This window comes from Lithobates pipiens, unplaced genomic scaffold (genome assembly GCF_037356315.1).
Source record: "Lithobates pipiens isolate NorthernLeopardFrog02 unplaced genomic scaffold, aLitPip1_a1.2 Scaffold_18, whole genome shotgun sequence".
Classification (NCBI taxonomy): domain Eukaryota; kingdom Metazoa; phylum Chordata; class Amphibia; order Anura; family Ranidae; genus Lithobates; species Lithobates pipiens.
Window position 1 is genome coordinate 449,605,528 of NW_027507758.1, and position 15,485 is coordinate 449,621,012.

Consider the following 15,485-nt stretch of genomic DNA (forward strand, 5'->3'; position numbering starts at 1 on the left):
CAGGAGGGGGGCGCTCGCTCGTCCCCCCCTTTCCTGGCCAGCCGGGTAGCGTGCTCGGACAAGGGTCTGATGTGGACCTAGGGGGAACCCCACGCCGATTTTTTCTGCGTTGGGGTTCCCCTTTAAGTCCATACCAGGTGACTGGGCTAGCGACGCCTCCTTCACTGGCCCCGTCTACCTGGAGACGCGCTCAAAATGAGCAGACTTTTCTCCGGGCGGGAAAAGTCCGCTCATTTCAAAAGTACGGCGGACTGGCATACCAATGGCCGGATTGTCCGCCGAAATGCAAGTCCCGCGGGAAGATTGGAGTGCAAAAATACTTTCTAAGTCCGCCGTACTTTTGGTTAAAAAAAGTCCGCCGGAGGCTACACACGGGGGAATTGTCCGGCGGACTTGAGTTTGCCTGACTTTTCCACCCGATTGTTTGATCGTGTGTACGCGGCATTACTGACACTACATCTACAGTGAAATTAATATTGTGATCAGTGATAATACTATACAGTACATTGTCACTGTACTAATGACACTGGCTGGGAAGGGGTTTACATGGCGGTTAATCAAGGGGTTAAGTGTGTGCCTGAAAATTTGTGTAATGTGTGCTGCTTTTTACTAAAAATCTCGTTGTTTCTTCTCCCTGCTTTGCAGGGAAAATAAACAGAGAGATTGTTCCCTCTGTACAGACCACTGTCTTGATTGTCAACACAGGGCTCTGGGTTGTGATTGGACACAACCGATCAGCAGGTCCTGGGAATCATCGGCCCGGACCTGCTGACAAAATCCCACTGTGTCTAATTACAGCGAGCAGGGGCGTGCAAGCGATACTCTCAGCTCTATTTTACAGATTTTTCAGTTTCTCCTTTCTTCCTGTTAAAAAAAGGTACAGTAACTTATCCCATCCTCTCTGACACCTAGTACTATGTGTCAACCTTACCACCCTCTGCATGAGCAAAGCAGCCATCTCCTTGCTAGCTGTGGTGTTGGGCAGCTGTGTGCCAAGGAAGGGAAGGAACACCCTGTCCAAGATGACAGCTAGTGTTTCAGGGTACCTAGGGAGATGGGACTAATACATGTACTTTTGTCCCAATGGGCAATGAAAAAAAATAAAAAATAAGTTATACTTCTCTAAAGCCATATAATGCACAGATCTGACAATGAATAAAAATCGCAGTATTCATGATAAAAGTAATGCTGCCACTGCTTTGCCCTATTTATCTGTACTGTCAATCAGCAACTATTCAAGTAGACTGACATTGTGTAATCATTTGCTGTCTAGATAATGGGAAGAATGCAATGGAAAAGCGAGCTTTCTATGTTTTGGCTTGCGAACCTTCCTCTGATATAATCATACTGCTGCTTGTTAGCTAATCTAAAATCAGAAATGAGGCAGCCAACAAAAAGCTTGTAATAGGCTGTTTTAGTCCCATTTTTGGGAATAGCTGTGCTCATTTCTAATATTTATTACAGAAAAGAAAACCAGCTGCAGGAATCCAGAGCTCACTAATCAAATATTAATATTATTATGCAGGATTTATATAGTGCCAACAGTTTGTGCAGAGCTTTAAAATAAGAAATGTTCGCCTCTCTACTTCTGCTAAGGCCCCCTGACCAAAGGGAGGAAAGGAAACGGTGTGCCACATGGCATGACTTTTCTGGTACCCCACAATCTCGGATTAGAAAAATGCAGCACTCACAGGGCTCCAATGCCATTTAATACCATGAGAAAACTGTGCCATGTGTGTTTGTTGATAGTGGCATCAACAGTTAGCGAGTTTCAACTGATTCCTTGTGAACCAGCCAAAATCCAATCTGGGTGGTCCTGTGGGCACCCTCCCACCTGACATCCTTTGACCTGATGATAAATAGAGCTGGGCAGAAAATTGTCAGCCAAACAGCAACTGCATCCAACCAGATGCAGCCACTGGTCGGGTACTCTGACAGCTGTGGGTGTAGGCTGGTAGAATTAAAAAATCCTGACAGTGTATTGTAGACAGGGGAATAGTTCGTACAGTGCATGGCCCACTCCTGAATTTGCAGATACTGCACCCTGACATTTAAAAGCTGAACTCCAGGAGACCCAAAAATCCTCCATTGCAGGAAAAGTTGCGCCCGCGCTGCAAGGGTTATCTGCTTGTTTATGTCTAGGGAACTGGGTATAGCACTTTTAATTACCCAGTCCCTTACTCCTGCAGGATCCTCTGCAATGCTAGATTGGACCCTACAGCCTCCTCTCCCCCTATGCTCCTGTGTTCTAAGGTCCTCTGATATCATCAGGAATGATGCAGGGACACATACAAGCCAATGTTTGAAAATCAGAATTGTTTGGTTTGCTAGATCAGGTGATAGTCCACAGGTGTTATGTTCATTATTCATAATCTCTTTCATGCAACAGTATTTATGTGTTACCTACTACGGATCCCTGAGCTCTGTGTTACTTACTCCTGATTGCTGCAAGCTGTAAATTACTACTGACCTCTGACCTCTTCACAACAAACTACTGTCTTATTCAATCTAGATTACCTAATCATGACCCCCTTCAATCTACCTTACTTACTACTGATTTCAGCGTTACATACTATTAACCACTGTACTCTGTGTTAAAAACTACTGACTTCTGTACTCTCCCTTATTTACTACTGACTTACTACTAAGTGACCACTTAACTCATTAAAAATGAAGGACTTCTGCACTTTCCATTATTTACTCCTGACCCCTGCCCTTTGCATTACTTACTTTTGACCCCTGCACTTTGCATTACTTACTCTTGACCCCTGCACTTTATATTACTTACTCCTGACCCCTGCACTTTGCATCACTTACTACTGACATCGGAGTTACATACTACTGACCTCTCGGTTACAAACTACTGACTTTTGAAATTTGATGTACTTATACTTGACCACTGCACTTTGCATTACTTACTACTGAGCCCTGCATTCTACATTAGTTACTACTAATCTTTGAGTTACTTGCTGCTGACCTCTTGGTTACAAACTGCTAACTTTTGAACTCTGATTTACTTATTCTTGACCTTTGCACTCTGCATTACTTACTACTGACTTCTGCACCCTGCGTTACTACTGACCTCTGCACACTGCATTACTACTGACCTCTAAACGCTGTGCTACTTACTACTGAATTCTGCGTTACAAACTATTGACCCCTGCACTCTGCATTACTTACTACTAACCTCAGGGCTGTGCATTACAAACTACTGACCACTAAATTCCGCATTGCAAATTACTGACCACGAAACTATGCATTTTAGATTTCTGACCACTGAACTGCATTACAAACTACTGACCTCTAAACTCTGAATTACAAACTACTACTGACCACTAAACTCTGCATTTCAGATTACTGACCAGTGAACTCTGCATTACAATCTACTGACCACTAAACTACATTTCAGATTACTGACCACTAAACTCTGCATTACAAACTACTACTGACCACTAAACTCTGCATTTCAGATTACTGACCACTAAACTCTGCATTTCAGATTACTGACCACTAAACTCTGCATTACAAACTACTACTGACCACTAAACTCTGCATTTCAGGTTACTGACCACTGAACTCTGCATTACAATCTACTGACCACTAAACTCTGCATTTTTAGATTACTAACCACTGAACTCTGCATTGCGAATTACTGACTACTAAACTTTGCATTTCAAACTACTGACCACTAAACTCCGCATTACAAACGACTGACCACTAAACTCTGCATTACTAACTACTGACCACTGAACTCTGCATTACTAACTACTGGCCACTGAACTCTGCATTACTAACTACTGACCACTGAACTCTGCATTACTAACTACTGGCCATTGAACTCTGCATTACTAACTACTGACCGCTAAACTCTGCATTACTAACTACTGACCACTGAACTTTGCATTACTAACTACTGACCACTGAACTCTGCATTACTAACTACTGACCACAAATCTCTGCATTACAAACTACTGACCACTGAACTCTGCATTACTAACTACTGACCACAAATCTCTGCATTACAAACTACTGACCACTGAACTCTGCATTACTAACTACTGACCACTGAACTCTGCATTACTAACTACTGACCACTGAACTCTGCATTACTAACTACTGACCGCTAAACTCTGCATTACTAACTACTGACCGCTAAACTCTGCATTACTAACTACTGACCACTGAACTCTGCAATACTAACTACTGACCACTGAACTCTGCATTACTAACTACTGACCGCTAAACTCTGCATTACTAACTACTGACTACTAAACTACTACAGAGAGTTGCCTAGGGCTGTGGAGCAGGAGATCAGGGTATGTGTCCCATACATCCCTGCCAGAATAGAGTGGATTTGTTCCTCATTCTAAACTCAGGTTTCCCACTGATGGTAACATTTATGTTTTGTACATTTTAGACTGGGGTGCCTCCAGCTCATGCATCATTTGAAAAGGTACCTTGACTGCTCCAGACAACTTCTGAAACAACCACCCAGTATACCATATGGTATATAGCACCTCCAGGACATGGGGGACAATGCTCAGCATGCTAATTATACCAATTACCTAGTGTTTCATCTGTGCCTTCTAATCCCTGGATAATAAGAACACTCGGAAGCTCAGCTCTCTAGTCTTTGTTTTGTCTTTGGTGCTGTTTGTCATCTGCTGTTGTTTGAAACCTAAATGAGTAATATCTCCAGCTGTGATCGAGTATAAATACATCACTGAAAGAACAGAGCAGTGCAAGATGGAAGCCTTGTCAGTTACTGAAGAGGGATGTTTGAATTCTTTTTTTATTAGCTAAACATATTTAAACAGTTATAACTTATAGTGCTCCCTGGCATTAGCCTCACCGTTGGCAGTACCGAACCTGCCACTGACAAGTCTCTATATGAACCTGTAGTCAGGAGATATGGGTACCGCTAGCTTGTTTTGGGGATGCATTGCTCTGAGGTTGTCACCCATAGCCTTGTTTCACTACATACAGAGCTTTATAGTCCATCTCTGAGCACAAATTTATATTCTGGATGACAACACATCCTCCCTATGTTGTGAAGGTAAGGAGAGATGTAGAAAGCGGTAGTCTAACAAAAGATAACTGGGCAGAGCTGACACCATTCCTTGCAACTTCAGTCCAAAAAGGCTGTGTGTTGTCAGCCCACAACAAGAAATTAGGAGCTGAGTGCATTTCTAGAAGATGAACAGGTGCTTATATGGCCTTTAACCCCTTCACACCGCCTCCAGGCCGCCCTTTAAGTGGCATTTAATGTTCGGGAAGAGGCATGTCTTCTCAATCACGTGATCACTGTGATTGGCTCTCACAGCAGTCACATGATCAGGAGCCCGGCTTGCTGAATCCTGATCAGAAGCCAAGACTGAGAGCTGTTGGTGACAGCTTGGTCAGTGTGCTGGGGGCATGCAATGAGTGTTTAAAGGGGTTGTAAACCCTTGTGTTTTTTCACCTTAATGCAAGCTATGCATTAAGGTGAAAAAACACCTGCCAGTCATCGGCCCCCCAGCCCCTCATTTTACTTACCTGGGACCCTTCATCTCCTCGGTGGGGATGCACTGTCCCTCTCTCCACTCAGTCTTTTCTGGGTATGAGTCTATCAGTATGGCAGATCTTGACTTGGCAATATTTGCCCACTCTTCTTTGCAAAAACACTCCAAATCTGTCAGATTGAGAGGGTACCTCCTGTGCACAGCCCTCTTCATATCACCCCGCAGATTTCTGATTCTGGTCTTCGCTCTGGCTGGGCCATTCCAAAACGTTAGTCGTCCTTTGGTAAAGCCATTCCTTTGTTGATTTGGATGTATGCTTTGGGCCGTTGTTATGCTGAAAGATAAAGTTCCTCTTCATGTTCAGCTTTCTAGCAGAAGCCTGAAGGTTTTGTGCTGATATTGACAGGTATTTGGAACTGTTCATAATTCCCTCTACCTTGACTAAGGTTCCTGTTCCAGTTGAAGAAAAACAGCCCCAAAGCATTATGCTACCACCACCATGCTTCAAAGTGGGTACGGTGTTCTTTTGGTGATGTGCAGTGTTGTTTTTGCAGCAAACATATCTTTTGGAATTATGGTCAAAAAGTTATTTTTTTTTTATTATTTTTTTTTTTTTACTCCCCCCTAAAAGATTTCAGTTTGTTTTTCAACCGAGTTGTACAGTTTATAGGGCACATTAAAAGGTGGACAATTTTCTGAAATGATTTATCTTTGTCTCAATTTTTAAAATCACAAATACCTGACATTTTAACCGGTGTGTAGAATTTTTATATCCACTGTACAGTGGTACCTTGGATTACGAGCATAATTAGTTCCAGAAGAATGCTTGTAATCCAAAGCACTTGTATATCAAAGCAAGCTTCCCTATAGAATTCAATGGAAACTCAAATAATTAGTTCCACAGTGACTTCTATTGTATGCAGTACCGCATGTGGGCAGAGGTGGGGGGGGGGCATCGGAGACACTTGGAAACACTCAGAAACCGCTCAGATGCACTCAGAAACATTCGGAGAGGCTCAGAAACACTCCGGGCTCCAAGTGCTCCGAGTGTCACCGGCGCCCCCGCACCTCTGGCCAAATGGGGCACTGCAGATCGTGGAGGCTTGACTATTGCTCGTTTTGCGAGACAATGCTCGCAAACCAAGTCAGGATTTAAAAAAATAATAGCTTGTATTACAAAACACTCATTACTCGCAATCTGAGGTATTAGTGTGTATATATATATATATATATATATATATATATATATATATATATATATATATATATATAAATATATATATATAATTATTTTTTTTAATTTCCTTTAACTCATTGGCTGTAGATTAAAATCCTAAAGCTGTAAACTGATTAGTAGGATAAGATTAGATGAGGGTTGAACTGTTCTAATTAATGTAAAGAATTATTAACCCCTTTGTAAGCAGATTTAGCTGTCTGTGTTATATGTATATAATAATGCGGTGACACTGGTGAGGGTAACATATGGTGTGTTTGCTCTAGGCTGATCACACACCATACCTTATTTGCTTATATAAAATAAAACACAGGGCAGAACAGTGAACACAAGCATCCAATACAGTATCTGTAAGGCTTTTAGCATCTCTTGCCCGTGATTGGATGTTTGTGTGTATACAGGTTCACTGCATGGAACACATGAGCCCCCATTCACATCTGAGTGTTTTGCCATGTGATTCCTGAAGCATGACAGTGCTCAAGATGAAGACTCCCATTATTCTCAACGGGCCTGGTCATACTTGAACATTGTATTGCCTGTTGCTAGAAAAAATACATGAGCTTCTTTGGGACAGAATCGCAAGTGAGGCTGGGTTCACACTATTGCGAATCGGATGAAGATTTCGCTGCATCCAATTGTCATGACAGGAGATTGTGACCAGCTCTCTATGGAGCCCGTTCACCACATCTCTGGATCGGCTGCCGAGTGAATCGCACAGGAACACTGTGCGTCTTTGGCTCTTTTTCAGTAATGAATTAAGCCAAAAATTTGGGCCCGGTTCAACCCTGAAATGGAGAACAAGGACGCACCGGATGCCCTGATGTCAGCCGCATGTTTCAAGTGTGAACCCAACCATAGTGACCACATAGTTATTCAGTTTTTAAAAGCTCCTGAAAAACATGTTTTTCAGGTGGTCCCATTAAAAAAAAAAAAATCAGTTCTGCTAAGCTGTGTGGAAAATGCGCATAAAAAAAGCCATTGGTTATGGTCATGCTGGGGGTATAAGGCTGGATTCACACCTATGCATTTTTAGTGCTTTCTTATCAGATTTGTACTGCAGTCCATTTAACATGGTTTCCTATGCAACACGTTCTGTAGTGCAAATCAACATGTTTCATTTTTGCTGTGACATGTATACAGCCCTGAGTGACTCCATTTCTATTTTTAGAAGGAGTGGTAAAGGGGCGGTAAAACTGTGGTTGAATTTGCTGTTAGTTTTTTTAAATGAGCCCCAAAGAGCATCACAGTAATTAGCATACAGCCCTAAAAAGCAAAATAGAGTGAAAATAGATCTGGACACTTTATTTCTGTACGGGGTTATATAAACCCTGTATACATGTATACACCCAACACACATAATAATTATAATTAATTGTATTAAAATTAAACAGAGCGGCCCAATTCCCCTCTTCTGGGGTCTCCTGCTAGCACTCCTGTCTCCTCACTGCGAGTGACCCCATGGCAAGCTGTTTCTTGTAGGGGCCTTGTGTGGGCTCACTTCTGAGCCATGCTGCCTGTGTCTATGGACACAGACAGCGGGATTTGGCCCCACCCCCAGTTCCTCCATTTCTGGCTTGATTGACAGCAGTAGGAGCCAATGGCTCCCACTGCCTCAGCAAAGCCAGTGAGACCAGGAAGTGAGGAGAGAGAAGAGCTGCAGATCTGCACAGCGCTCGATTGAATAAAGGCTCTGGTAGGTAAAAGGGGGGATTACTACCTAAATATTTTTTACCTTAAAGCGACACTAAACCTTAATTTTTTCTTTTTTTTTAAATAACAAACATATCATACTTACCTCCACTGGGAACCTCGTCTTTTGGGGTTTCCAGATGGCGCTTGTGGCTCCTTCTCACATCAGTAAACCTCCTAGGGGTTACCTTGCGGGCGCACTCCCAAGTCTAACATTTGCATCTATTGACACAGAATTCAGGACTCGGCCCCACACAGCCAGTACTTGCCATATATTCCTGCAGCTCATTTAGGGGCCGATCAGTGAGAGAAGTTTTGTTCACCTTAATGCATAAGGATGCATTAAAGGTAAAAAAAAACACGAGGTTTTACAACCCCTTTAAAGCAGAAGTACAGCCAAAGCTTGTTCGGCTGTACTTTTCCTGTGGATCACAAGAGTGCAGTTCATTCTGCACTTCTCTGGCCCGGTTTCAGCAGACAGCGGGCTAAAGGCTGTTGTCGGCTGATGTCACAGAGCTGCTCCAGGCTTGGAAAAAATTGCCACCATATGGTTGGGATCTGCCCACATGCCTGGACTGAAACCCTGCTCAGCCTCTCACTCCCACCCCTCCACAGCCCAGCACTCCAGTGACTGACAGAGAACGGAGCAATCGGCGGTGAAATGTCTGGATGGCCACACCCCCTTAAAATCGCTTTTATTGGTCCATAATAGAAAAACGACAATCCATACAGCAATGGGGGTACGAATACAACAGAGCCAACGTGTAACAAGCCTCCCCTGGTGCTTAGTCATAGGTTATCATTGCTACATCCACCTAGGTATGATTTCCAAAAAAATAAAAACCCAACCCTTCTAAAAATATTAAACTTTATTACCAATTTAGCCACTTGCCGGCTGCTCTATATTCGAAAGACGGCTACATTGTGGTCGTCCAGCTGTGGGGGGGCGTCCATGGATGTCCTTCCAGATCCCTGCCCCCTGGAGTGCGCTCTGTCCTTCAGACAGAGCTGCTCACATTAGCCCTTTACCATGTGATCAACTTTGCCCAATCACAGCTGATCACATGTAAACAGACTTGCTGGTTATCGGCAGTCCTTACCCCACAGCTGTGTCTGTGTGAGGAAAGGAGTAGTGATAACCAGCAAGGCTGTCAGCACATCATTTACACTGATTATCAGTGCCCATCAGTGCCGCTTCATCAGTGTCGCTTCATCAACGCCTCCTCATCAGTGCCGCTTCATCAATGCCTCCTCATCAGTGCCTTCTCATCAGTGCTGCTTCATCAATGCCTCCTCATCGGTGCCGCTTCATCAATGCCTCCTCATCAGTGCCACTTCATAAATGCCTCCTCATCAGTGCCACTTCATAAATGCCCCCCATCAGTGCCGCTTCATCAATGCCTGCCCATCAGTGCCGCTTCATCAATGCCTCCCCATCAGTGCTGCTTCATCAATGCCTCCCCATCAGTGCCGCTTCATCAATGCCTCCCCATCAGTGCTGCTTCATCAATGCCTCCCCATCAGTGCCGATTCATCAATGCCTCCCCATCAGTGCTGCTTCATCAATGCCTCTCCATCAGTGCCGCTTCATCAATGCCTCCCCCATCAGTGCCGCTTCATCAATGCCTCCCCATCAGTGCCGCTTCATCAATGCCTCCCCATCAGTGCTGCTTCATCAATGCCTCCCCATCAGTGCTGCTTCATCAATGCCCCCTCATCAGTGCTGCTTCATCAATGCCTCATCAGTGCCGCTTCATCGATGCCTCCTCATCAGTGCCGCTTCATCAATGCCTCCCCAACAGTGCTGCTTCATCAATTCCTCCCCATCAATGCTGCTTCATCAATGCCTCCCCATCAGTGCCGCTTCATCAATGCCTCCTCATCAGTGCCGCTTCATCAATGCCTCCCCAACAGTGCTGCTTCATCAATGCCTCCCCATCAGTGCTGCTTCATCAATGCCCCCTCATCAGTGCTGCTTCATCAATGCCTCATCAGTGCCGCTTCATCAATGCCTCCTCATCAGTGCCGCTTCATCAATGCCTCCCCATCAGTGCCGCTTCATCAATGCCTCCCCATCAGTGCTGCTTCATCAATGCCTCCCCATCAGTGCTGCTTCATCAATACCCCCTCATCAGTGCTGCTTCATCAATGCCCCCTCATCAGTGCTGCTTCATCAATGCCTCATCAGTGCTGCTTCATCAATGCCTCCCCATCAGTGCTGCTTCATCAATGCTTCTTCATCAATGCCTCCCCATCAGTGCTGCTTCATCAATGCCCCCTAATAAGTGCTGATTCATCAATGCCTCATCAGTGCTGTTTCATCAATGCCTCTCCATCAGTGCCGCTTCATCGATGCCTCCTCATCAGTGCTGCTTCATCAATGCCTCCCCATCAGTGTTGCTTCATCAATGCCTCCCCATCAGTGCTGCTTCATCAATGCCCCCTAATCAGTGCTGCTTCATCAATGCCCCATTAGTGCTGCTTCATCAATGCCTCCCCATCAGTGCTGCTTCATCAATGCCCCCTAATCAGTGCTGCTTTATCAATGCCTCATCAGTGCTGCTTCATCAATGCCTCTCCATCAGTGCCGCTTCATCAAAGCCTCCTCATCAGTGCCGCTTCATCAATGCCGCTTCACCAATGCCTCATCAGTGCTGCTTCATCTATGCCTCTCCATCAGTGCCGCTTCATCAATGTCTCCCCATCAGTGCCGCTTCATCAATGCCTCCCCATCAGTGCCGCTTCATCAATGCCTCCCCATCAGTGCTGCTTCATCAATGCCCCCTCATCAGCGCTGCTTCATCAATGCCTCATCAGTGCCACTTCATCAATGCCTCCCCATCAGCGCAGCTTCATCAATGCCTCATCAGTGCTGCTTCATCAATGCCTCTCCATCAGTGCTGCTTCATCAATGCCTCCCCATCAGTGCTGCTTCATCAATGCCCCCTCATCCGTGCTGCTTCATCAATGCCTCCTCATCAGTGCCGCTTCATCAATGCCTCCCCATCAGTGCCGCTTCATCAATGCCTCCCCATCAGTACTGCTTCATCAATGCCCCCTCATCCGTGCTGCTTCATCAATGCCTCCTCATCAGTGCCGCTTCATCAATGCCTCCCCATCAGTGCCGCTTCATCAACGCCTCCCCATCAGTGCCGCTTCATCAATGCCTCCCCATCAGTGCCGCTTCATCAATGCCTCATCAGTGCTGCTTCATCAATGCCTCCCCATCAGTGCCCCTTCATCAATACCTCCTCATCAGTGCCACTTCATCAATGCCTCCTGTGCACACACTTGAGGACCTATCACAGGAAGCATTTATATTACTATATATAGTATATATATATATATATATATATATATATATATATATATATATATATATATATAGCATATATTATTATATATAGTATAATGTCCTGCACACTGGAGGACCTATCACAGGAAGCATTTATATTATTATATGTATTATAGGAGATTCTAATGTACATATAAGTACTTCCATTATTATAGGACGTTATAATGTACATATAAGTACTTCCATTATCATAGGACTTTCAAATGTACATAGAAGCACTTCCATTATTATGTGTATTATAGGACATTATAGAGTACTTCCATTATTATAGGAGATTCTAATGTCCATAGAAGCACTTCCATTATTGTAGGAGATTATAATGTCCCGCACACAGGCGGACCTATCAGAAGCAGCACACAGAGCATTTCCATACACAACATCCCGCCGAAGTGCTGTGAGTTCCTGCAGACTATCACACAGACCGCTTCAACACACACACAGCCACTCAGAGCATCTCTAGCGTTCCATACTGGAAGCTGCCAGCCTATCAGACGCGGCACGGACACAGCTCTGCATAGGAAGGGGGCGTGTCGCGCAGAGCAGCAGCTCTCCTAGCCAATGGTAGTGAAGTATAAGCATCTCCATATTGCGCTGTTGTGTGAAGGGAGCGCAGTGTACTTGGAGGCTGCGATCCGGAGGAGGAGGATGGCTGGGTCTAGTGTGCAGTGAGCGTCCTCCTACACGCACACATCCCGGGTCATGTGGCAGAAGTTTCCCCGGCTCGGAGGAGATGCGGCGGGTTGTGCTGAGCCGTGGGCTGGCTGACATGACAGAGGACATGATCCCCGGAGTTGTAGGAAGGGGGGAGTAGTGGTCACGATGAAAGTATTCCGCAGGAAGGCGCTGATCCTGTGCCTGGGCTATGTGCTCCTGCTGGTCCTCACCATGCTGAACCTGATGGACAAATGGCACAAGGAGCCCCAGCAATGTAACGAGCAGGTGCGCTACACCCCATACCAGAGCCGCTCCGACATCCGCTACTTGTACCGGCCCTCCCCGCCTAGGAAGAGGCAGCTGGTCTACGTGTTCACCACCTGGCGCTCCGGCTCGTCCTTCTTCGGGGAGCTCTTCAATCAGAACCCGGATGTGTTCTTCCTCTATGAGCCGGTATGGCACGTGTGGCAGAAGCTTTACCCCGGGGATGCCATGTCCCTACAGGGGGCCGCCCGGGACCTCCTTAGCGCCCTCTACCGCTGTGATCTGTCCGCCCTGCAGCTCTACAACACGGCCGGGGCTAAGAACATCAGCACTCTGGGCATCTTCGGAGCCTCCACCAACAAGGTCATCTGCTCAGCCCCTATCTGCTCGGCCTACAGGAAGGATGTGGTGGGCTTGGTGGACGAGAAGGTATGTAAGAAGTGCCCACCACAGAGCCTCAGCCTGCTAGAGGAAGAGTGCCACAAGTACAACACCATTGTCATCAAAGGGGTGCGCATCTTCGACATCAACGTGCTGGCTCCGTTGATGATGGACCCTTCGCTGGACCTGAAGGTCATTCATTTGGTCAGAGACCCCCGAGCCGTGGCCAATTCCAGGATCAAGTCCAGGCACGGCCTGATCCGAGAGAGCCTGCAGGTGGTCCGAAGCCGGGACCCCAGGATCCGCAGGGTTCCCTTCATCGACCCTGGCCACAAACTCAACAAGAAAGATGGCTCTGATTACCATGCCATTGGAGCCATGGAAGTCATCTGTAATAGCATGGGCAAGACTCTGAGGACTGCCTTCAACCCGCCGAGCTGGCTCAAGGGGAACTACATGGTGGTGCGATACGAGGATCTAGTGGTGGATCCCATTAAGACCCTAAGGCAGGTCTATAGTTTTGTAAACCTTTCTGTGAGCCCAGAGATAGAGAAGTTCTCCCTGAACATGACTAGCGGCTCGGGCTACTCCTCCAAACCGTTTGTGGTGTCTGCCCGCAATGCCACCCAGGCGGTCAGCGCCTGGAGGACAGTGCTGACCTTTCTGCAGATAAAACAGGTGGAGGAATATTGCCAGGTCCCTATGGACCTTTTGGGGTACCAGACAGTTTCGAGCCAAGCGGAAGTCAAAGATCTTAGTAAATCGCTGCTAAGAAAACCCATGTTGTGAACTTCTAATTGACCTATTGCCTGCAACACTAAACTTCCCAACTACTGTACCAAATGTCTACTGTTTTGTCTTTTTCCTCCAGTAAAGTTCATTGCATATCTCTACAGCTGATCAGTTCAAGCGCCTATTCCGTAACAAGTACCGATCTTACAGGGGAGGGGAGGTTAAGCTTTTAGTATTCTGCTGATGTTCTTGTCCTCTGGGTTCATTACCCCAAGCATGACCAATTAAATTTACTGCAGGTGTGATAGGTTCATCACAACGTGGCTTCTAAACTGTGAGGCTTGGGCCTAAACTATACAGGAGATGAATTGCTCAGTAGCATGATGTTGGGCTCAATGAGTGGTTAACCTTAAAATCCCAAGTGTAGTCCAAAGCTGGCCATACATGAATCGAAATTCGACCAGTTCAGAAGTGCCCGGTATAATTTCAATCCATGTATAGGCAGGGAGCTTATACAGAAGTCAATCCACTGACTTTTGTACAATCGCCCTCGTGTTTTTTTGCTGCTCGTTTTCAGAATATAATAATTCAGTGGGAAGGTTCACCTCAAACATGGATAGGGGAATTTGGGGTGTTTTTTATTTTATTTTTTTTCAGCTCGCTAGTTGAATGGAAAAAAAAAAAAAAGACTCCTGTATGGGCTTCTTAAGTCTCATTCAATTCGGCAAACAGTGTCTTGGTTGCCAATCAGAAGTTGTCTTTTAAACAGTAATATGGTTGCCATGGGTCCATCTTGGCTGACCATCATTGTATTTTCAGTATTTTATTGATAAAGCTTTTGGGATCAGGATTATCCTTAGTGGGTTTGGAGGACTGTGTGACATCTGCAATTGTTTGGCTGCCATAAAAGAACTATTCAGATAATCGTGGTAGGTGCTTCCTTTTTTTTGAGGAAACAATTATCTGCCTTTTCCTTTTTGAATGATGGCGTTGAAGACGGGGTCTTGTACAGTCTGATTTCCTGTTTTATACTGCTGAGTCACATGTTGGTTTATAGAGTTTTGCACTGGTCATTGCGTTTAGCTATTACAGTGAGAATCTTGTTTACAATGACTTGAGACCAGTAAATCTCACCCATTGCGGTGGTGCATTAAACCTGTGCAGTGTGCCTGGTGAGCTAATGGATACATGTTACAAGTGCTGTTAATAAAGAACACTCATGTTCGTTATTTTTAACTGATGACTTTTGATTTTCTTGCATTTGTGCTCAAAGCTTATACAGGTTTTGAACTACAAGGTTTCTCTTTTAATAGTTTGCATTCATTGGTTATTCATCTATATAAATTCTCATCAGTATTGAACCCCGATCCAATGGGTGTTCATGTATTTTGATCCTGAATTGCAGCAGTTCTACCTGGTGGCAACAAATGATCAGGGATTGTGCTAGGAGCTGCTTCGCTGAGTCTACTTCTATTTGTAATTTAGCCAGCACTGTGATTTATGGCTGCGTTCTTGTTCTGATCCTAGTATCAGTGCATCAGACCTGTGTTGTCTGGACTGCAACATTGTAACCAGCTACCAGTTTACTTTGGTTTAGATCGGTGGAAGGGAACATCTAACTGTTGCATATTCAGTTTTGCTCCCCCTTTTTATATATATATATATATATATATAT

At 45.2% G+C, this 15,485-nt stretch overlaps 1 protein-coding gene across 1 annotated transcript; it reads left to right on the forward strand.

Annotated features, from left to right (window-relative positions):
• The first annotated feature begins 12,359 nt into the window (after positions 1–12,359).
• On the forward strand, positions 12,360–15,046 carry CHST2 (carbohydrate sulfotransferase 2). Its single transcript, XM_077488235.1, has one exon. It carries the CDS (start codon positions 12,599–12,601, stop codon positions 13,865–13,867), a length of 1,269 nt encoding a protein of 422 aa, XP_077344361.1. The 5' UTR covers positions 12,360–12,598; the 3' UTR covers positions 13,868–15,046.
• The last annotated feature ends 439 nt before the right edge of the window (positions 15,047–15,485 follow it).

What these genes read in the sequence shown, in the direction of transcription:
- CHST2 (XM_077488235.1), top strand. Translation starts at nt 12,599, where the DNA reads ATGAAAGTATTCCGCAGGAAGGCGCTGATCCTGTGCCTGGGCTATGTG.